The 24186-nt window shown below is 45.2% G+C and overlaps 1 protein-coding gene across 1 annotated transcript in view; it reads right to left on the reverse strand.

Moving 5' to 3' along the window:
• The window catches only part of LOC124021610, a 57004-nt gene that overhangs the window by 22367 nt on the left and 10451 nt on the right, over positions 1-24186 (reverse strand). The window contains exon 2 of the mRNA XM_046336755.1: positions 642-799. Coding sequence (XP_046192711.1) covers positions 642-799 — 158 coding nt within the window. The remainder of the gene's footprint in view (positions 1-641; positions 800-24186) is intronic.

Here is a 24186-nt window from a genome sequence, read left to right on the forward strand (position 1 = left end):
CCTAATGCCACCCTGACCTCTGACCCCTATTACAGGTAATAAACTTTACAGCAGTCCAACCCAAGCCCATGCACCAGGGACCCAACACTCACTCACAGCAGCCGCAAGAAGGGGAGGTTTGGGGGGGTAGGGCGCTGGGGGTTATGGGGTAACGAGAGGGGGGTAGCTGGAGCAGGGAACCCAAACAAAAGTAACCTCCCAAAACACTGAAACTGAAATTTGTCAATGCCTCTGTGTTTTGGTTTGGTTGGAGTTTGGGGGTTTGGTTTAAAAAAAATGTTGGCGGGGAAGGGGTGTGTTTATTTGGACAAACTTAAAACAACAACAGACAACAACAACCCATTCTTCATGAATATTAACCCAATATCTATTATTATTATTAACCAATCATGTTGTTATTATTTAATCGTGTTTTAATAGTTTTACATCATGAAATCGTTCATTGGCATAAATTAGGGACTCAACATGTCAGAGTTACTGTATTAGTGCTGAGCTTCAATTCAACTAAACTCAATTAAAGAACGTTTATTTAGGATGACTGTCTAAAGGCTTGTTTTAGTATGTGGTCAGTCACTCCTTATTGACACCACGATGGGTTTGGTTGTTTGGTTTAGGGGGGGGTGGGTAGGTCCAGTATTTACCGGCCGAGGAAGCTCCAGGAAAGGGAGAGGGACCGGGTGCATGGCTTGTGGAGGCCTTTCGCCTGCGAGACTTGAATACAGTAACTATGGGAGACTTGCCTGCACGGTTCGACTGGTCGATCATGGGCTGAACTATTCTCCTTCTGGCATTGATGAACCTGTAGGACACAAGGAGAGAGAGAGAGGGGGAGAGGGGAGGGGAGGAGAGAGGAGGGAAGGAGAGAGGGAGAAGGAGAGGGGAGGGAAGGAGAGAGGGAGAAGGAGAGGGGAGGGAAGGAGAGAGGGAGAAGGAGAGGGGAGGGAAGGAGAGGGAAGGAGAGGGGGAGAAGGAGAGGGGAGGGAAGGAGAGGGAAGGAGAGAGGGAGTAGGAGAGGGGAGGGAAGGAGAGAGGGAGAAGGAGAGGGGAGGGAAGGAGAGAGGGAGAAGGAGAGAAAGAGAGAAACATGGTTATAATATTTTGAAAAAAGATCCAAAATTAGGCAGGTCAAATCAAATCAAAATCAATTCAAATCAAATCGTATTTGTCACATACACATGGTTAGCAGATGTTAATGCGGGTGTAGCGAAATGCTTGTGCTTCTAGTTCCGACAATGCAGTCTCGATCATCACAAAGAAAAATAAAGAATAAATAGCAACAATCTACATTTAAAAGTTTGATATACAGCTACAAAAAAATACACTGTCAAAACCAGCCTCTCCTCAGATTATATCAACTAGCCATGACAGCCTATCCTCAGATTATATCAGCCTCTCCTCAGATTATATCAACTAGCCATGACAGCCTATCCTCAGATTATATCAGCCTCTCATCAGATTATATCAGCCTCTCCTCAGATTATATCAGCCTCTCATCAGATTATACAGCCTCTCCTCAGATTATATCAACCTCTCCTCAGATTATATCAACCTCTCCTCAGATTATATCAGCCTCTCCTCAGATTATATCAACTAGCCATGACAGCCTCTCCTCAGATTATATCAGCCTCTCCTCAAATTATGTCAACTAGCCATGACAGCCTCTCCTCAGATTATATCAGCCTCTCCTCAGATTATATCAGCCTCTCCTCAGATTATATCAGCCTCTCATCAGATTATATCAACCTCTCCTCAGATTATATCAGCCTCTCCTCAGATTATATCAGCCTCTCCTCAGATTATATCAGGTAGCCATGACAGCCTCTCCTCAGATTATATCAACTAGCCATGACAGCCTCTCCTCAGATTATATCAGCCTCTCCTCAGATTATATCAGCCTCTCCTCATATTATATCAGCCTCTCATCAGATTATATCAATTATATCTGCTCTCCTCAGATTATATCAGGTAGCCCTCTCCTCAGATTATATAGATTATATCAGCCTCTCAGATTATATCAACCTCAGATTATATCTGCCCCTCCTCAGATTATATCAGCCTCTCATCAGATTATATAAATTAGCCAGATTATAGCCTCTCCTCAGATTATATCAACCTCTCCTCAGATTATATCTGCCCTTCCTCAGATTATATCTGCCCTTCATCAGATTATATCTGCCCTTCCTCAGATTATATCAACCTCTCCTCAGATTATATCTGCCCTTCCTCAGATTATATCTGCCCCTCCTCAGATTATATCAGCCTCTCCTCAGATTATATCAGGTAGCCATGACAGCCTCTCCTCAGATTATATAAATTAGCCATGACAGCCTCTCCTCAGATTATATCAGCCTCTCCTCAGATTATATCAACCTCTCCTCAGATTATATCTGCCCCTCCTCAGATTATATCAGCCTCTCATCAGATTATATCAACCTCTCCTCAGATTATATCTGCCCTTCCTCAGATTATATCAGCCTCTCCTCAGATTATATCAGCCTCTCCTCAGATTATATCAGCCTCTCCTCAGAATATAACAACTAACCATGACAGCCTCTCCTCAGATTATATCAACTAGCCATGACAGCCTCTCCTCAGATTATATCAACTAGCCATGACAGCATCTCCTCAGATTATATCAACTAGCCATGACAGCCTCTCCTCAGATTATATCAACTAGCCATGACAGCATCTCCTCAGATTATATCAACTAGCCATGACAGCCTCTCCTCAGATTATATCAGCCTCTCCTCAGATTATATCAGCCTCTCCTCAGATTATATCAGCCTCTCCTCAGAATATAACAACTAACCATGACAGCCTCTCCTCAGATTATATCAACTAGCCATGACAGCCTCTCCTCAGATTATATAAATTAGCCATGACAGCCTCTCCTCAGATTATATCAGCCTCTCCTCAGATTATATCAACCTCTCCTCAGATTATATCTGCCCCTCCTCAGATTATATCAGCCTCTCCTCAGATTATATCAGCCTCTCCTCAGATTATATCAGCCTCTCCTCAGATTATATAACAACTAGACATGACAGCCTCTCCTCAGATTATATCAACTAGCCATGACAGCATCTCCTCAGATTATATCAACTAGCCATGACAGCCTCTCCTCAGATTATATCAACTAGCCATGACAGCATCTCCTCAGATTATATCAACTAGACATGACAGCCTATCCTCAGATTATATCAACTAACCATGACAGCATCTCCTCAGATTATATCAGCTAATGCATTTAGTTAATGCATTTCTCTCCTGTCTGAAAGAGATGTTCCATCTAATGCTGAGATCAACTCACGAGTTGGGAGTCTAAAGCTGAGATCAACTCACGAGTTGGGAGTCTAAAGCTGAGATCAACTCACGAGTTGGGAGTCTAAAACTGAGATCAACTCACGAGTTGAGAGTCTAATGCTGAGATCAACTCACGAGTTGGGAGTCTAATGCTGAGATCAACTCACGAGTTGGGAGTCTAATGCTGAGATCAACTCACGAGTTTGGAGTCTAATGCTGAGAACAACTCACGAGTTGGGAGTCTAATGCTGAGAACAACTCACGAGTTGGGAGTCTAATGCTGAGATCAATTCACGAGTTGGGAATCTAATGCTGAGAACAACTCACGAGTTTGGAGTCTAATGCTGAGAACAACTCACGAGTTTGGAGTCTAATGCTGAGAACAACTCACGAGTTTGGAGTCTAATGAGAGAACAACTTTGGGAGTCTAATGCTGAGAACAACTCACGAGTTGGGAGTCTAATGCTGAGAACAACTCACGAGTTTGGAGTCTAATGCTGAGAACAACTCACGAGTTGGGAGTCTAATGCTGAGATCAACTCACGAGTTGTGAGTCTTGACTTTTGAACACAGTTGGCAAAGAATAAGAAAAATGCCACCTTGTCATTGGATAGTAACGTGCTTTAATTCCTGACAGTACATCCTAACCCTGACAGTACACCCTGACCCTGACAGTACACCCTAACCCTGACCCTGACAGTACACCCTAACCCTGACAGTACACCCTGACCCTGACAGTACACCCTAACCCTGACCCTGACAGTACATCCTAACCCTGACAGTACACCCTAACCCTGACCCTGACAGTACACCCTAACCCTGACCCTGACAGTACACCCTAACCCTGACCCTGACAGTACATCCTAACCCTGACAGTACATCCTAACCCTGACAGTACACCCTAACCCTGACCCTGACAGTACATCCTAACCCTGACAGTACATCCTAACCCTGACAGTACATCCTAACCCTGACAGTACATCCCCTAACCCTGACAGTACATCCTAACCCTGACCCTGACAGTACATCCTAACCCTGACAGTACATCCTAACCCTGACAGTACATCCTAACCCTAACAGTACATCCTAACCCTGACAGTACATCCTGAACATCCTGACAGTACATCCTAACCCTGACAGTACATCCTAACCCTGACAGTACATCCTAACCCTGACAGTACATCCTAACCCTGACAGTACATCCTAACCCTAACCCTGACAGTACACCCTAACCCTGACAGTACACCCTAACCCTAACCCTGACAGTACATCCTAACCCTAACCCTGACAGTACATCCTAACCCTAACCCTGACAGTACATCCTAACCCTAACCCTAACCCTGACAGTACATCCTAACCCTAACCCTGACAGTACACCCTAACCCTAACCCTGACAGTACATCCTAACCCTGACAGTACATCCTAACCCTAACCCTGACAGTACATCCTAACCCTAACCCTGACAGTACATCCTAACCCTAACCCTGACAGTACATCCCCCTGACAGTACATCCTAACCCTAACCCTGACAGTACATCCTAACCAGTACATCCTAACCCTGACAGTACATCCTAACCCTGACAGTACATCCTAACCCTGACAGTACATCCTGACAGTACATCCTAACCCTGACAGTACATCCTAACCCTGACAGTACATCCTAACCCTGACAGTACATCCTAACCCTGACAGTACATCCTAACCCTGACAGTACATCCTAACCCTGACAGTACATCCTAACCCTAACCCTGACAGTACATCCTAACCCTGACAGTACATCCTAACCCTGACAGTACATCCTAACCCTGACAATACATCCTAACCCTGACAGTACATCCTAACCCTGACAGTACATCCTAACCCTGACAGTACATCCTAACCCTGACAGTACATCCTGAAAGTACATCCTAACCCTGACAGTACATCCTAACCCTGACAGTACATCCTAACCCTGACCCTGACAGTACATCCTAACCCTGACAGTACATCCTAACCCTGACAGTACATCCTAACCCTGACAGTACATCCTAACCCTGACAGTACATCCTAACCCTGACAGTACATCCTAACCCTGACAGTACATCCTAACCCTGACAGTACATCCTAACCCTGACAGTACATCCTAACCCTGACAGTACATCCTAACCCTGACAGTACATCCTAACCCTGACAGTACATCCTAACCCTACAGTACATCCTAACCCTGACAGTACATCCTAACCCTGACAGTACATCCTGAACATCCTAACCCCCTGACAGTACATCCTAACCCTGACAGTACATCCTAACCCTGACAGTACATCCTAACCCTGACATCCCTAACCCTGACAATACATCCTAACCCTGACAGTACATCCTAACCCCTGACAGTACATCCTAACCCTGACAGTACATCCTAACCCTGACAGTACATCCTAACCCTGACAGTACATCCTAACCCTGACAGTACATCCTAACCCTGACAGTACATCCTAACCCTGACAGTACATCCTAACCCTGACAGTACATCCTAACCCTGACAGTACATCCTAACCCTGACAGTACATCCTAACCCTGACAGTACATCCTAACCCTGACAGTACATCCTAACCCTGACAGTACATCCTAACCCTGACAGTACATCCTAACCCTGACAGTACATCCTAACCCTAACCCTGACAGTACATCCTAACCCTGACAGTACATCCTAACCCTGACAGTACATCCTGACCCTAACCCTGACAGTACATCCTAACCCTGAAAGTACATCCTAACCCTGACAGTACATCCTAACCCTGACAATACATCCTGACAGTACATCCTAACCCTGACAGTACATCCTAACCCTGACAGTACATCCTAACCCTGACAGTACATCCTAACCCTGACAGTACATCCTGACAGTACATCCTAACCCTGACAGTACATCCTAACCCTGACAGTACATCCTAACCCTGAAGTACATCCTAACCCTGACAGTACATCCTAACCCTGACAGTACATCCTAACCCTGACTGACAGTACATCCTAACCCTGACAGTACATCCTAACCCTGACAGTACCCTAACCCTGACAGTACATCCTAACCCTGACAGTACATCCTAACCCTAACCCTGACAGTACATCCTAACCCTGACAGTACATCCTAACCCTGACAGTACATCCTAACCCTGACAGTACATCCTAACCCTGACAGTACATCCTAACCCTGACAGTACATCCTAACCCTGACAGTACATCCTAACCCTGACAGTACATCCTAACCCTGACAGTACATCCTAACCCTGACAGTACATCCTAACCCTGACAGTACATCCTAACCCTGACAGTACATCCTAACCCTGACAGTACATCCTAACCCTAAACCTGACAGTACATCCTAACCCTGACAGTACATCCTAACCCTGACAGTACATCCTAAACCTAACCCTGACAGTACATCCTAACCCTGACAGTACATCCTAACCCTGACAGTACATCCTAACCCTGACAGTACATCCTAACCCTGACAGTACATCCTAACCCTGACAGTACATCCTAACCCTGACAGTACATCCTAACCCTAACCCTGACAGTACATCCTAACCCTGACAGTACATCCTAACCCTGACAGTACATCCTAACCCTGACAGTACATCCTAAACCTGAATCCTAACCCTGACAGTACATCCTAACCCTGACAGTACATCCTAACCCTGACAGTACATCCTAACCCTGACAGTACATCCTAACCCTGACAGTACATCCTAACCCTGACAGTACATCCTATCCCTGACAGTACATCCTATCCCTGACAGTACATCCTATCCCTGACAGTACATCCTATCCCTGACAGTACATCCTATCCCTGACAGTACATCCTATCCCTGACAGTACATCCTATCCCTGACAGTACATCCTAACCCTGAATAGCACATGGTCACCCTGCTCCCACTCTCTCTCACACACACACACACACACACACACACACACACACACACACACACACACACACACACACACACACACACACACACACACACACACACACACACACACACACACACACACACACACACCCCTTACTCAGCTCAGCCTAAACCCTTGTTAACTGCCACTGTGACCTATGCTGACCTTTAGGAGTGAAGGATCATGGGGGTTGTAACTTGATTTATGCCCCTGCTGTTGGCACCACTGGACATCTCCAGTTTTAAGGAAAATACCACAAAACTATTTTTAAATACACAATGAAAAAGGAACTAGTGGTGGGGGATAGAGGTGACTACAGAGTGGTAGAGGTGACTACAGAGTGGTAGAGGTAGGCGATAGAGGTGACTATAGAGTGGTAGAGGTGACTACAGAGTTGTAGAGGTGACTACAGAGTGGTAGAGGTGACTACAGAGTGGTAGAGGTAGGCGATAGAGGTGACTACAGAGTGGTAGAGGTGACTACAGGGTGGTAGAGGTGACTACAGAGTGGTAGAGGTAACTACAGAGTGACAGAGGTGACTACAGAGTGGTAGAGGTGACTACAGAGTGACAGAGGTGACTACAGAGTGGTAGAGGTGACTACAGAGTGGTAGAGGTGACTACAGAGTGGTAGAGGTGACTACAGAGTGGTAGAGGTCACTACAGAGTGATAGAGGTAGGGGAAAGAGGTGACTACAGAGTGGCAGAGGTGACTACAGAGTGGTAGAGGTGACTACAGAGTGGTAGAGGTAGGCGATAGAGGTGACTATAGAGTGGTAGAGGTGACTACAGAGTTGTAGAGGTGACTACAGAGTGGTAGAGGTGACTACAGAGTGGTAGAGGTAGGCGATAGAAGTGACTACAGAGTGGTAGAGGTGACTACAGAGTGGTAGAGGTGACTACAGAGTGGTAGAGGTGACTACAGAGTGGTAGAGGTGACTACAGAGTGGTAGAGGTAACTACAGAGTGGTAGAGGTGACTACAGAGTGGTAGAGGTAGGGGATAGAGGTGACTACAGAGTGGTAGAGGGGACTACAGAGTGGTAGAGGTGACTACAGAGTAGTAGAGGTCACTACAGAGTGGTAGAGGTGACTACCGAGTGGTAGAGGTAGGGGATAGAGGTGACTACAGAGTGGTAGAGGTGACTACAGAGTGGTAGAGGTGGGCGATAGAGGTGACTACAGAGTGATAGAGGTGACTACAGAGTGGTAGAGGTGACTACAGAGTGATAGAGGTGACTACAGAGTGGTAGAGGTGACTACAGAGTGATAGAGGTGACTACAGAGTGGTAGAGGTGACTACAGAGTGGTAGAGGTGACTACAGGGTGGTAGAGGTGGGGGATAGAGGTGACTACAGAGTGGTAGAGGTGACTACAGAGTGATAGAGGTGACTACAGAGTGGTAGAGGTGACTACAGGGTGGTAGAGGTGACTACAGAGTGGTAGAGGTAACTACAGAGTGGTAGAGGTGACTACAGAGTGGTAGAGGTGACTACAGAGTGATAGAGGTGACTACAGAGTGATAGAGGTGACTACAGAGTGGTAGAGGTGACTGCAGAGTGATAGAGGTGACTACAGAGTGATAGAGGTGACTACAGAGTGGTAGAGGTAACTACAGAGTGGTAGAGGTGACTACAGAGTGATAGAGGTGACTACAGAGTGGTAGAGGTGACTACAGAGTGGTAGAGGTGACTACAGAGTGATAGAGGTAGAGAAGAGAGAAAAAAAAAAAAAACAAAGGGGAGCTCATGAGCAGCATTTCCCTTTTTCCTGATGACAGAACGGTCTCCTCTAGTTTTCTATCTCTTCGTTGCTCTGTCTCTCCACCTGATTCTTTATTACTCCTCTTCTCTCTCCTTTTCTCCCCGTTCATCTCTAATATCCTGTCTTCTACCCTTCATCACCATCCCTCCAGAAAAAAAGAGGGTCAGAGAGAGAAATGAGGGAGGCATGTAATAGAATGTACTGACATGGCAGTGCACCATCAAATGAGGGAATGTCTGGAGTTTTATCACCGACTGCCTCCCTCCCTCTGCCTTCCTTCCCTCCCTGCCCTGCTTTGTTGGGGGAGAGATGGGGGAGTGGAGAGAGGGGCCTAGGCATTCCTTTTACTGCCTTCTCCTCTCAGGCCCTCCATAGCAGACCGGGGTCAAATCAGGGCCATGGCTAGCTCACTACTGACCTCTCATTTGGAATCTCTCTCTCTCTCTCATTCTGTCTCTCTCTCCTCTCTCTCTCTCTCTCTCTCTCTCTCTCTCTCTCTCATTCTGTCTCTTTCTCTCTCTCTCTCTCTCTCTCTCTCCCCTCTCTCTCTCTTCTGTCTCTCTCTCTCTCTCTCTCTCTCTCTCTCTCTCTCTCTTCTGTCTCTCTCTCTCTCTCTCTCTCTCTCTCTCTCTCACTCTCTCTCTCTCTCTCTCTCTCTCTCTCTCTCTCTCTCTCATTCTGTCTCTCTCTCTCTCTCTCTCTCTCTCTCTCTCTCTCTCTCTCTCCGTCTATCTCTCATTCTGTCTCTTTCTCTCACCTTTCTTATCACTTGGTATAGCTTTTCCTAATGTAGAAAAAAACAACATCACAACTTTCCCCAGCAGCATTGTGTCCCGGTCCTCACCCTATCTTCCACCAGATGTACCACAGCTCTGGAACAAAGGACAAGCGCCTCACAATACTATCCAGGGGAACAAAGGAGAGGAGGGAGGGATAGAGGAGGGAGTGTGAGCAGAGTGAAAGAATGGCGGGGCTCTGTTCTGCACACCAGACGCCCTGACTGTGACGGTGGAGAGAGAGAGAGAGAGAGAGAGAGAGAGAGAGAGAGAGAGAGAGAGAGAGAGAGAGAGAGATATATAGAGAGAGAGAGAGAGAGAAGGAGAGAGAGAGAGAGAGAGAGAGAGAGAGAGAGAGAGAGAGAGAGAGAGAGAGAGAGAGAGAGAGAGAGAGAGAGAGAGAGAGAGAGAGAGAGAGAGAGAGAGAGAGAGAGAGAGAGAGAGAGAGAGAGAGAGAGAGAGAGAGAGAGAGAGAGAGAGAGAGAGAGAGAGAGAGAGAGAGAGAGAGAGAGAGAGAGAAAGGAGAGAGAGAGAGAGAGAGAGAGAGAGAGAGAGAGAGAGAGAGAGAGAGAGAGAGAGAGAGAGAGAGAGAGAGAGAGAGAGAGAGAGAGAGAGAGAGAGAGAGAGAGAGAGAGAGAGAGAGCCTCTGTTCATTAAGTGGCTAGGGGTTCACCTTTGAGCGACCCTTCTGCTATAGAGCCTCTTTACGGCCTGTTCAGTCCCCACTTCACATCCACACACAATGAGCCTGACTATTCAACCCCGCACCGGACAATGGGGGAGCTATTTTAGCTCAACACACCACTGGTGCCACTTCTAAAAAAGGAATGGGGAAGGAAAACGATGTGATGAAAAATTATTGAATCAAGACCACTTACACCCAAAAAACAGTCTCTCTCCCCTCCCCCTGTCCCTCTCCCCCTGTCCCTCTTCCTCCCTCTCTCCCTGTCTCTCTCTCTCTCCCTCTTCCCCTGTCCCTCTCCTCCTGTCTCTCTCTCTCTCTCCCTCTTCCCCTGTCCCTCTCCCCCTGTCCCTCTCCCCCTGTCTCTCTCTCTCCCTCTGTCCCTCTCACTCTCTCTCTCTCCCTCCCTCTCCCCCTGTCCCTCTCTCTCTCCATCGTTTCTAGAAAGAGTATAACTGATTATAGCGGAGTCTGCCAGAGGCCCTTGCTAATGTCTCATTCTATATTACACACACACACACACACACACACACACACACACACACACACACACACACACACACACACACACACACACACACACACACACACACACACACACACACACACACACACACACACACGCACACACGCACACACGCACACACGCATACAGGTGTAGCACAAACCGCACGTGAAATGCCCAATTAACAGCAAGAAATTGTATTTTCATCAGCTGTCTTTGTTGCGTGACCAATTAGGGAATCATTTAATAACGAGATGGAGATGGGAGATACAGAAGGTTATCACACAGCACAGCTATTAAAATGTTTCTGTCTGCTGACAGACTCCATCTTTCTCCATCTCTCTCCATCTCTCTCCATCTGATCCACACTCTCTCCATCTCTCTCCATCTGATCCACACTCTCTCCATCTGATCCACACTCTCTCCATCTCTCTCCATCTGATCCACACTCTCTCCATCTGATCCACACTCTCTCCATCTCTCTCCATCTGATCCACACTCTCTCCATCTCTCTCCATCTGATCCACACTCTCTCCATCTGATCCACACTCTCTCCATCTCTCTCCATCTGATCCACACTCTCTCCATCTGATCCACACTCTCTCCATCTCTCTCCATCTGATCCACACTCTCTCCATCTGATCCACACTCTCTCCATCTCTCTCCATCTGATCCACACTCTCTCCATCTGATCCACACTCTCTCCATCTGATCCACACTCTCTCCATCTGATCCACACTCTCTCCATCTCTCTCCATCTGATCCACACTCTCTCCATCTCTCTCCATCTGGTCCACACTCTCTCCATCTCTCTCCATCTGATCCACACTCTCTCCATCTCTTTCCATCTGATCCACACTCTCTCCATCTCTCTCCATCTGATCCACACTCTCTCCATCTGATCCACACTCTCCATCTGATCCACACTCTCTCCATCTGATCCACACTCTCTCCATCTCTCTCTATCTGATCCACACTCTCTCCATCTGATCCACACTCTCTCCATCTGATCCACACTCTCTCCATCTGATCCACACTCTCTCCATCTGATCCACACTCTCTCCATCTCTCTCTATCTGATCCACACTCTCTCCATCTGATCCACACTCTCTCCATCTGATCCACACTCTCTCCATCTCTCTCTATCTGATCCACACTCTCTCCATCTGATCCACACTCTCTCCATCTGATCCACACTCTCTCTATCTCTAAAACACACACACATATTTCCGTTCATATTCAAATATAGTGAATGTTTCAAATAACAGCCTGTGTCCTAATGAACCTCCTCTCACCTGTCAATCAGGGTGATTTACATGTATAAAATGTTTTATTTTTTAAAACTGGGCATGTCAGCTAAGAACAAATTCTTATTTACAATGACGGCCTACGCCGGGCCAAACCCTAACAACGCTGGGCCAATTGTTCACCGCCCCAACCACGTCCGGTTGTGATACAGCCTGGAATCGAACCAGGGTCTGTAGTGACACCTCTAACACTGAGATTCAGTGCCTTAGAATGCTGCATCACTCGGGAGACGCATTACTCTAAGGGAAGATGTATTATTTAAATCGGGCATTCCCAAACTGGGAACGCGTACACCCAGGGGTACGCCCAATTCCGCCGGGGGTACGCCAAATGAAAATGTGATTCACATTTTAAAAATATATATATATTTTTTTACCTTTATTTAACTAGGCAAGTCAGTTAAGAACACATTCTTATTTCCAATGATGGCCTGGGAACAGTGGGTTAACTGCCTGTTCAGGGGCAGAACGACAGATTTGTACCTTGTCAGGTCGGGGGTTTGAACTTGCAACCTTCCGGTTACTAGTCCAACGCTCTAACCACTAGGCTACGCTGCCACCCAATTTTAAAAACATGTTGTTTTTCTTCACATTTTTAAACAGTCCATTTATACTTTCCAATGGGGCTATACATTTGGGTGAGGTTTTTTTGTCGTTTGAGTAGCCTCGTGTCACTGCCAAAAATCAATTTAAACCATCTAGTGTTCAGCGAAATAACAACACAAGGTCTAGTGTTCAGCGAAATAACAACACAATGTCTAGTGTTCAGCGAAATAACAACACAATGTCTAGTGTTCAGCGAAATAACAACACAAGGTCTAGTGTTCAGCGAAATAACAACACAAGGTCTAGTGTTCAGCGAAATAACAACACAAGGTCTAGTGTTCAGCGAAATAACAACACAAGGTCTAGTGTTCAGCGAAATAACAACACAATGTCTAGTGTTCAGCGAAATAACATCACAATGTCTAGTGTTCAGCGAAATAACAACACAAGGTCTAGTGTTCAGCGAAATAACAACACAATCAATGTCTAGTGTTCAGCGAAATAACAACACAAGGTCTAGTGTTCAGCGAAATAACAACACAATGTCTAGTGTTCAGCGAAATAACAACACAATCAATGTCTAGTGTTCAGCGAAATAACAACACAATCAATGTCTAGTGTTCAGCGAAATAACAACACAAGGTCTAGTGTTCAGCGAAATAACAACACAATCAATGTCTAGTGTTCAGCGAAATAACAACACAAGGTCTAGTGTTCAGCGAAATAACAACACAATGTCTAGTGTTCAGCGAAATAACAACACAATGTCTAGTGTTCAGCGAAATAACAACACAATGTCTAGTGTTCAGCGAAATGTCTAACAACACACAGGTCTAGTGTTCAGCGAAATAACAACACAATGTCTAGTGTTCAGCGAAATAACAACACAATGTCTAGTGTTCAGCGAAATAACAACACAATGTCTAGTGTTCAGCGAAATAACAACACAATGTCTAGTGTTCAGCGAAATAACAACACAATGTCTAGTGTTCAGCGAAATAACAACACAATGTCTAGTGTTCAGCGAAATAACAACACAATGTCTAGTGTTCAGCGAAATAACAACACAATGTCTAGTGTTCAGCGAAATAACAACACAATGTCTAGTGTTCAGCGAAATAACAACACAATGTCTAGTGTTCAGCGAAATAACAACACAAGGTCTAGTGTTCAGCGAAATAACAACACAATGTCAAATACAAGTGTATTTCTCGGGAATACCACTAGTGGTCTGTATGTAGCCAAACGTAGCTGCTGCTCATTTCATCTGCTTGAAAATTGATCCAAAATTGATCCAATGCTAGCATCAGTAATACTACAGTTGTTGTTAGCCCAGCTAGCATCAGTAATTCTACAGTTGTTGTTAGCCCAGCTAGCATCAGTAATACTACAGTTGTTATTAGCCCAGCTAGCATCAGTAATACTACAGTTGTTGTTAGCCCAGCTAGCATCAGTAATACTACAGTTGTTGTTAGCCCAGCTAGCATCAGTAATACTACAGTTGTTGTTAGCCCAGCTAGGATCAGTAATACTACAGTTGTTGTTAGCCCAGCTAGCATCAGTAATACTACAGTTGTTGTTAGCCCAGCTAGCATGGACACTGACAGTTGTGAATCTGATGCAGCCAAAGAGCTACTGCCCTCTTACAGGCCTCCCTCCTCCTCTCTATCTCTTTCCCTCCTCCTCTCTATCTCTTTCCCTCCTCCTCTCTATCTCTCTCCCTCCTCCTCTCTATCTCTCTCCCCTCCTCTCTATCTCTCTCCCACCTCCTCTCTATCTCTCTCCCTCCTCCTCTCTATCTCTATTCCCTCCTCCTCTCTATCTCTCTCCCTCCTCCTCTCTCAATGTCATTCTCAGGTCACTCTCTCAGCAGTAGCTGGGTTTAAATAAACTCGTCCAGCTGTTAGCAGACACAGATTTAATTTACACCCCCCCTCTCTCATCAACACACACACACACACACACACACACACACACACACACACACACACACACACACACACACACACACACACACACACACACACACACACACACACACACACACACACACACACACACACACACACACACACACACACACACACACACAATTCTAAGTCTTGAAACTTATGTATGTGTAATGTTTACTGTTCATTTTTATTGTTTATTTCACTGTTGTATATTATCTACCTCACTTGCTTTTGCAATTTTAACACATGTTTCCCATGCCAATAAAGCCCCTTGAATTGAATTGAGAGAGAGGGAGAGAGAGAGAGAGAGAGAGAGAGAGAGAGAGAGAGAGAGAGAGAGAGAGAGAGAGAGAGAGAGAGAGAGAGAGAGAGAGAGAGAGAGAGAGACAATAAATGGAACGAGGTCAGTTATAGGGTCATTATTGGCAAGACCCTCTCTCCCTCTCTCACTCACTCTTTCCATCGCTCTCTATCTCCCCTCCTCTCTCTCTCTTCCTTAGGTTACTTGCTTACAAGCCAGTGAGCACAATCAAAGCCAATGACTTCATGTGTGTTTTTCAATGGTCAACATTTCCTCATTATGACTGTAAGAGGTAGCTGCCAGCTGGTTGTCATGGACACGCAAATACACACACACACGCAAATACACACACACACACACACACACACACACACACACACACACACACACACACACACACACACACACACACACACACACACACACACACACACACACACACACACACACACACACACACACACACACACACACACACACACACAGTCTTGTACAGCTAACCTTGTGGGGACACATAATTCAGAACCATTCAAAATCTAAATTTCCCTAATCCTAACCCTAAACTAACTCTAGCTCCTAACCATAAACTAACTCTAGCTCCTAACCCTAACCCAAACTAACCCTAGCTCCTAACCATAAACTAACCCTAGCTCCTAACCATAAACTAACTCTAGCTCCTAACCATAAACTAACTCTAGCTCCTAACCCTAACCCAAACTAACCCTAGCTCCTAACCATAAACTAACTCTAGCTCCTAACCCTAACCCAAACTTACCCTAGCTCCTAACCATAACCCAAACTTACCCTAGCTCCTAACCATAAACTAACCCTAGCTCCTAACCATAAACTAACCCTAGCTCCTAACCATAAACTAACCCTAGCTCCTAACCATAAACTAACCCTAGCTCCTAACCATAAACTAACCCTAGCTCCTAACCATAAACTAACCCTAGCTCCTAACCATAAACTAAACCCTAACCCTAGCTCCTAACCATAAACTAACCCTAGCTCCTAACCATAAACTAACCCTAGCTCCTAACCATAAACTAACCCTAGCTCCTAACCATAAACTAACCCTAGCTCCTAACCCTAAACTAACCCTAGCTCCTAACCATAAACTAACCCTAGCTCCTAACCCTAAACTAACCCTAGCTCCTAACCCTAAACTAACCCTAGCTCCTAACCCTAGACTAACCCTAGCTCCTAACCCTAAACTAACCCTAGCTCCTAACCCTAAACTAACCCTAGCTCCTAACCCTAGACTAACCCTAGCTCCTAACCATAAACTAACCCTAGCTCCTAACCCTAACCCAAACTAACCCTAGCTCCTAACCATAAACTAACCCTAGCTCCTAACCATAAACTAACTCTAGCTCCTAACCATAAACTAACCCTAGCTCCTAACCATAAACTAACCCTAGCTCCTAACCATAAACTAACCCTAGCTCCTAACCATAAACTAACTCTAGCTCCTAACCCTAACCCAAACTAACCCTAGCTCCTAACCATAAACTAACCCTAGCTCCTAACCATAAACTAAACCTAGCTCCTAACCATAAACTAACTCTAGCTCCTAACCCTAACCCAAACTAACCCTAGCTCCTAACCATAAACTAACCCTAGCTCCTAACCATAAACTAACCCTAGCTCCTAACCATAAACTAACCCTAGCTCCTAACCATAAACTAACCCTAGCTCCTAACCATAAACTAACCCTAGCTCCTAACCATAAACTAACCCTAGCTCCTAACCCTAACCCAAACTAACCCTAGCTCCTAACCATAAACTAACCCTAGCTCCTAACCCTAACCCAAACTAACCCTAGTTCCTAACCCTAAACTAACCCTAGTTCCTAACCCTAGACTAACCCTAGCTCCTAACCCTAAACTAACCCTAGCTCCTAACCCTAAACTAACCCTAGCTCCTAACCCTAGACTAACCCTAGCTCCTAACCATAAACTAACCCTAGCTCCTAACCCTAACCCAAACTAACCCTAGCTCCTAACCATAAACTAACCCTAGCTCCTAACCATAAACTAACTCTAGCTCCTAACCATAAACTAACCCTAGCTCCTAACCATAAACTAACCCTAGCTCCTAACCATAAACTAACCCTAGCTCCTAACCATAAACTAACCCTAGCTCCTAACCCTAACCCAAACTAACCCTAGCTCCTAACCATAAACTAACCCTAGCTCCTAACCATAAACTAACCCTAGCTCCTAACCATAAACTAACCCTAGCTCCTAACCATAAACTAACCCTAGCTCCTAACCATAAACTAACCCTAGCTCCTAACCCTAACCCAAACTAACCCTAGCTCCTAACCATAAACTAACCCTAGCTCCTAACCATAAACTAACTCTAGCTCCTAACCATAAACTAACCCTAGCTCCTAACCATAAACTAACCCTAGCTCCTAACCATAAACTAACCCTAGCTCCTAACCATAAACTAACTCTAGCTCCTAACCCTAACCCAAACTAACCCTAGCTCCTAACCATAAACTAACCCTAGCTCCTAACCATAAACTAACCCTAGCTCCTAACCATAAACTAACCCTAGCTCCTAACCATAAACTAACCCTAGCTCCTAACCATAAACTAACCCTAGCTCCTAACCATAAACTAACCCTAGCTCCTAACCCTAACCCAAACTAACCCTAGCTCCTAACCATAAACTAACCCTAGCTCCTAACCCTAACCCAAACTAACCCTAGTTCCTAACCCTAAACTAACCCTAGTTCCTAACCCTAAACTAACCCTAGCTCCTAACCATAAACTAACCCTAGCTCCTAACCCAAACTAACCCTAGCTCCTAACCATAAACTAACCCTAGCTCCTAACCCTAAACTAACCCTAGTTCCTAACCATAAACTAACCCTAGTTCCTAACCATAAACTAACCCTAGCTCCTATCCCTAAATTAACCCTAGCTCATAGCTCCTAACCCAAACTAACCCTAGTTCCTAACCCTAAACTAACCCTAGCTCCTATCCCTAAATTAACCCTAGCTCATAGCTCCTAACCCAAACTAACCCTAGTTCCTAACCCTAAACTAACCCTAGCTCCTATCCCTAAACTAACCCTAGCTCATAGCTCCTAACCCTAGTTCCAAACCCGAAACGAACCCTAGTTCCTTACCCTAACCCTAAACTAACCCTAGTTCCTAACCCTAACCCTAAACTAACCCTAGTTCCTAACCCTATACTAACCCTAGCTCCTAACCCTAAACTAACCCTAGTTCCTAACCCAAACTAACCCTAGCTCCTAACCCTAAACTAACCCTAGTTCGTAACCCTAACCCAAAACTAACCCTAGCTCCTAACCATAAATTAACCCTAGTTTCTAACCCTAAACTACCCCTAGCTCCTAACCCTAAACTAACCCTAGTTCCTAACCCTAAACTAACCCTATCTCCTAACCCTAAACTAACCCTAGTTCCTAACCCTAACCCTAAACTAACCCTAGTTCATAACCGTAAACTAACCCTAGCTCCTAACCCTAAACTAACCCTAAACTAACCCTAGTTCCTAACCTAACCCTAAACTAACCATAGTTCCTAACCCTAACCCTAAACTAAACCTAGTTCCTAACCCTAACCCTAAACTAACCCTAGGTCCTAACCCTAAACTAACCCTAGTTCATAACCCTAACCCTAAACTAACCCTAGCTCCTATCCCTAAATTAACCCTAGCTCCTAACCCTAAACTAACCCTAGTTCCTAACCCAAACTAACCCTAGTTCCAAACCCGAAACGAACCCTAGTTCCTTACCCTAACCCTAAACTAACCCTAGTTCCTAGCCCTAACCCTAAACTAACCCTAGTTCCTAACCCAAACTAACCCTAGTTCCTAACTCTAAACTAACCCTAGTTTCTAACCCTAACCCTAAACTAACCCTAGTTCCTAACCCTGACCCTAAACTAACCCAAGCTCCTAACCCTAAACTAACCCTAGTTCCTAACCCTATACTAACCCTAGCTCCTAACCCTAAACTAACCCTAGTTCCTAACCCTAAACTAACCCTAGTTCCTAACCCTAAACAAACCCTAGTTCCTAACCCTAACGCTAAACTAACACTAGCTCCTAACCCTAAACTAACCCTAGCTCCTAAACCTAAACTATCCCTAGTTCCTAACCCTAAACTAACCCTAGCTCCTAACCCTAAACTAACCCTAAACCCTAAACTAACCCTAACCCTAACCCTAAACTATCCCTAGTTCCTAACCATAACCTAACCCTTAATGTAATTCGGACCCTAACACTAATTCTAACCTTTAACCCTAAACCCCCTGGAAATAGCATTTGACCTCGTGGGGACCAACACGTCCAAAAACACACACACACACACACACACACACACACACACACACACACACACACACACACACACACACACACACACACACACACACACACACACACACACACACACACACACACACACACACACACAGGTTGGGCTGTATGCTTTTACAACAACACAATGTGTGTGTGTGTGTGTGTGTGTGTGTGTGTGTGTGTGTGTGTGTGTGTGTGTGTGTGTGTGTGTGTGTGTGTGTGTGTGTGTGTGTGTGTGTGTGTGTGTGTGTGTGTGTGTGTGTGTGTGTGTGTGTGTGTGTGTCCAAAAGACCCCACATGGATATTAAAACAAGGAAAATTCATCCTTGTGGGAAAATTCGTCCCCACGCAGACAGGTCACCCATGATACAAGTCAGTATTTGACGTCTATCCATGTCTGAGGATGTCGGGAGATGATGTGGAGACTGGCCACTAGGGGCAACAGTGAGCGCTGTTACCTTCAATTAGGTTTGGGTTTTGCTAGGAGATGGTGGATGGGTGGAAGCATCTGCCTCTGATATTAAAAGTTGAATGTTTGAATCCATCAAGATGTTTTTGATATTTTTGTTTTAAGCCTATCCCCTAAAACATTAACCCTTAACCATTCTGTGTTCATGTCTAAACTTACCCTTAAACACATGGAAATTCAACATTTGGAACAACTTCAAAATGTGACATTTGAGAAACATGGATGAGCGTCTATTTTTAACGTGAGACTGTGAGACCTAGTTACCCCTGGAGGATCAAAGCTATTTTAGCCTTAGTGGTTAAATGTAGGTTTGTGCTGGTTAAGTTTAAGGATACAATTAGGGTTAGGGGTTAAGGTTTATGGTTAGGGTTGAGATTAGGATTAGGGGTTAAAATTTATGGTTAGGAATTAGGGTTAGGGTTCAGGTAAGGTTAGGTTTAGGGTTAGGATTAGGGATTAAGGTTAGGGTTCAGGTAAAGGTTAGGTTTAGGGTTAGGATTAGGGAACAAGGTTATGGTTTGCTTTAGGGTTTGGGTTTAGGTAAAGGTTAGGTTTAGGATTAGGGATTCGGGAAAATGGGATTTTGTATGGAAATCAACTTTAGGTTGCCACAAGGAGAGTAAAACATCTGCTAAGTGTGTGTGGTTCCCCCGACAGCAGCAGCTCCAGTCTGTAAAAACAGCTTTAGGGGGATATTCACAGCTCTGTTAATGGAGAACTGGCTTTTAAAGAGGGAACACCGGGGGTGGAGTGTGTGTGTCTCTCTCTCTGTGTGTGTGTGTGTGTGTGTGTGTGTCTGTGCGTGTGCATGTGTATCTGTGCGTGTGTGTCTGCGTGTGCGCATGTAGTGTGTGTCTGTGCATGTGCTGCATGTGCAGGTGTGTGTGTGTCTGTGTCTGTGTCTGTGCGTGCGTATCTGTGCGTGTGTGTCTGCGTGTGCGCATGTACGTGTGTCTGTGTGTGTGTGAGTGTGTGTGTGTCTATGCGTGTGCATGTGTGTGTGTGTGTGGTGATATAACATCTGGTTCAGGTGGATTAAGTGACTCCATGGCCAGTCTTCTCCTAAAGCTCTTTTACATGTCTCACTGTTTCCCCATCTGCAGCACTGGGCTTAGTTGATCCACCTGATGTTGCTAGGAGCTGTGTGTGTGACATGGTGTCTGGTGTTACCGTAGTAACTTGGGCACAGCGCTACAGTTTCCTCCAGTCAAGAATCTGATGAACATGCTAGTAGCTCTGTGATTAATAGAAGATCTGATGAACATGCTAGTAGCTCTGTGACTAATAGAAGATCTGATGAACATGCTAGTAGCTCTGTGACTAATAGAAGATCTGATGAACATGCTAGTAGCTCTGTGACTAATAAAAGATCTGATGAACATGCTAGTAGCTCTGTGACTAATAGAAGATCTGATGAACATGCTAGTAGCTCTGTGACTAATAGAAGATCTGATGAACATGCTAATAGCTCTGTGACTAATAGAAGATCTGATGAACATGCTAGTAGCTCTGTGACACAACTCTGTATAAAGGTGGAACAGTGAATAGTATTGTTGACAGGGCTGTATAAAGGTGGAACTGTGAATAGTATTGTTGACAGGGCTGTGTCAAGGTGGAACTGTGAATAGTATTGTTGACAGGGCTGTATAAAGGTGGAACTGTGAATAGTATTGTTGACAGGGCTGTATAAAGGTGGAACAGTGGGAAGTGTTGCTGACAGGGCTGTATAAAGGCTGAACTGTGAATAGTATTGTTGACAGGGCTGTATAAAGGTGGAACTGTGAATAGTATTGTTGACAGGGCTGTATAAAGGTGGAACTGTGAATAGTATTGTTGACAGGGCTGTATAAAGGTGGAACTGTGAATAGTATTGTTGACAGGGCTGTATAAAGGTGGAACTGTGAATAGTATTGTTGACAGGGCTGTGTGTGAATAGTATTGTTGACAGGGCTGTATAAAGGTGGAACTGTGAATAGTATTGTTGACAGGGCTGTATAAAGGTGGAACTGTGAATAGTATTGTTGACAGGGCTGTATAAAGGTGGAACAGTGAATAGTATTGTTGACAGGGCTGTATAAAGGTGGAACTGTGAATAGTATTGTTGACAGGGCTGTATAAAGGTGGAACAGTGAATAGTATTGTTGACAGGTCTGTATAATGGTGGAACAGTGAATAGTATTGTTGACAGGGCTGTATAAAGGTGGAACTGTGAATAGTATTGTTGACAGGGCTGTATAAAGGTGGAACTGTGAATAGTATTGTTGACAGGGCTGTATAAAGGTGGAACTGTGAATAGTATTGTTGACAGGGCTGTATAAAGGTGGAACTGGGAATAGTATTGTTGACAGGGCTGTATAAAGGTGGAACTGTGAATAGTATTGTTGACAGGGCTGTATAAATGTGGAACTGTGGGAAGTGTTGCTGACAGGGCTGTGTCAAGGTGGAACTGTGAAAGGCATGGAAGGTGAGCCATACAATCCCACTTTACCCGTGTCATATCCTCCCTATGCCCGTGTCACTGCCTTGCCTCTCTCTCAGTAGGCATCTCTACTGTGCAACTAACGTTGGCTCAGGAAGTGTCAGCAACACCAAAACAGACCTAGTGCTCCATGCTCTCCAATTCTCTGATTCAGCAGAAAGAGAGAGACAGAGAAAGAGAGAGACAGAGAAAGAGAGAGACAGAGAAAGACAGAGAGAGAAAGAGAGGCAGAGAATGAAAGAGAGAAAGAGAGAAAGAGAGACAAAGAGAGAGAGAGAGAGAGAGAGAGAGAGAGAGAGAGAGAGAGAGAGAGAGAGAGAGAGAGAGAGAGAGAGAGAGAGAGAGAGAGAGAGAGAGAGAGAGAGAGAGAGAGAGAGAGAGAGAGAGAGAGAGAGAGAGAGAGAGAGAGAGAGAGAGAGAGAGAGAGAGAGGGAAAGCGATAGAAGTGTTGCTACCAATGTATGGTTCACAGACTATGTGCACACACACAGAACGTTGTCACATCTTTTGTTCTCCCACGTCTGAGTGGCAAACAACGCACACACACACACACACACACACACACACACACACACACACACACACACACACACACACACACACACACACACACACACACACACACACACACACACACACACACACACACACACACACACACACACACACACACACACACACACACACACACACACACAGTCTACTGTTGACATAATAGATATAGAGATCAGGTTTAAACAGGCTCTGGATTCCAGTCAGCCTGAAAGACTGGCCCCTTATTCTCTATATGGTGCACTACCTTTTGACAAGGGCACATAGAGCTTCGGTCCAAAGTAGTGCACTACATATGAGATAGGGGGTCACTTAGGATGAGGCCAAAACAACACTTTCAACCATCTTAGTGAAGCCAAACCAGATCAACTGACAATGAGGAAGATAAAGTCACTTTCTGAGTTTGTATTCTCAGTGTTGCTTTTCAGGGGTGAGGTGGTATTTGTTTGAAGGTGTGTGTGTGTGTGTTTACGTGTGTGTATGTGTGTGTATGTGTTATGTGTGTGTGTGTGTTTGTGTGTGTGTGTGTGTGTGTTTATGTTTATGTTTATGTTGTGTGTGTGTGTGTGTGTGTGTGTGTGTGTGTGTGTGTGTGTGTGTGTGTGTGTGTGTGTGTGTGTGTGTGTGTGTGTGTGTGTGTGTGTGTGTGTGTGTGTGTGTGTGTGTGTGTGTGTGTGAGGTGGTATTTGGAGTAAATGCCATGGACGTTCTCACTAAAGCACCTTGACAGAGCTGCAGTGTGGAAGAAGCTCCGGGGCACGTTCTAAAAAGCAAAGCGCACACACACACACACACAAACATAAACACACACACACAAACACACCGACACACACACACACACACACACCGACACACACACACACACACAAACACCCACACCGACACACACACACACACACACACACACACACACACACACACACACACACACACACACACACACACACACACACACACACACACACACACACACACACACACACACACACACACACACACACACACACACACACACACACACACACACACACACACACACACACACACACACACCAAACATCTCAGAGCACTGAGCAATCACCCACAGCTTTCCATGAACAGGTTCCAACACGTCGATCCCTAGGCTGTCAGACAGAGTGAGGCATGCCAGTCATCCACAATCTCTCTCCCTCTCTTCCTCCCGACCTCGGAAACCTGATCCAAAGTGAATACTGTTCCTCCTAAGTAGCTCTGGTGTTCGTTCACTAAGCTACACACACACACTAACACACATACACCTCTCTC

The sequence above is a fragment of the Oncorhynchus gorbuscha genome, unplaced genomic scaffold (assembly GCF_021184085.1).
Source record: "Oncorhynchus gorbuscha isolate QuinsamMale2020 ecotype Even-year unplaced genomic scaffold, OgorEven_v1.0 Un_scaffold_1140, whole genome shotgun sequence".
Lineage (NCBI taxonomy): Eukaryota > Metazoa > Chordata > Actinopteri > Salmoniformes > Salmonidae > Oncorhynchus > Oncorhynchus gorbuscha.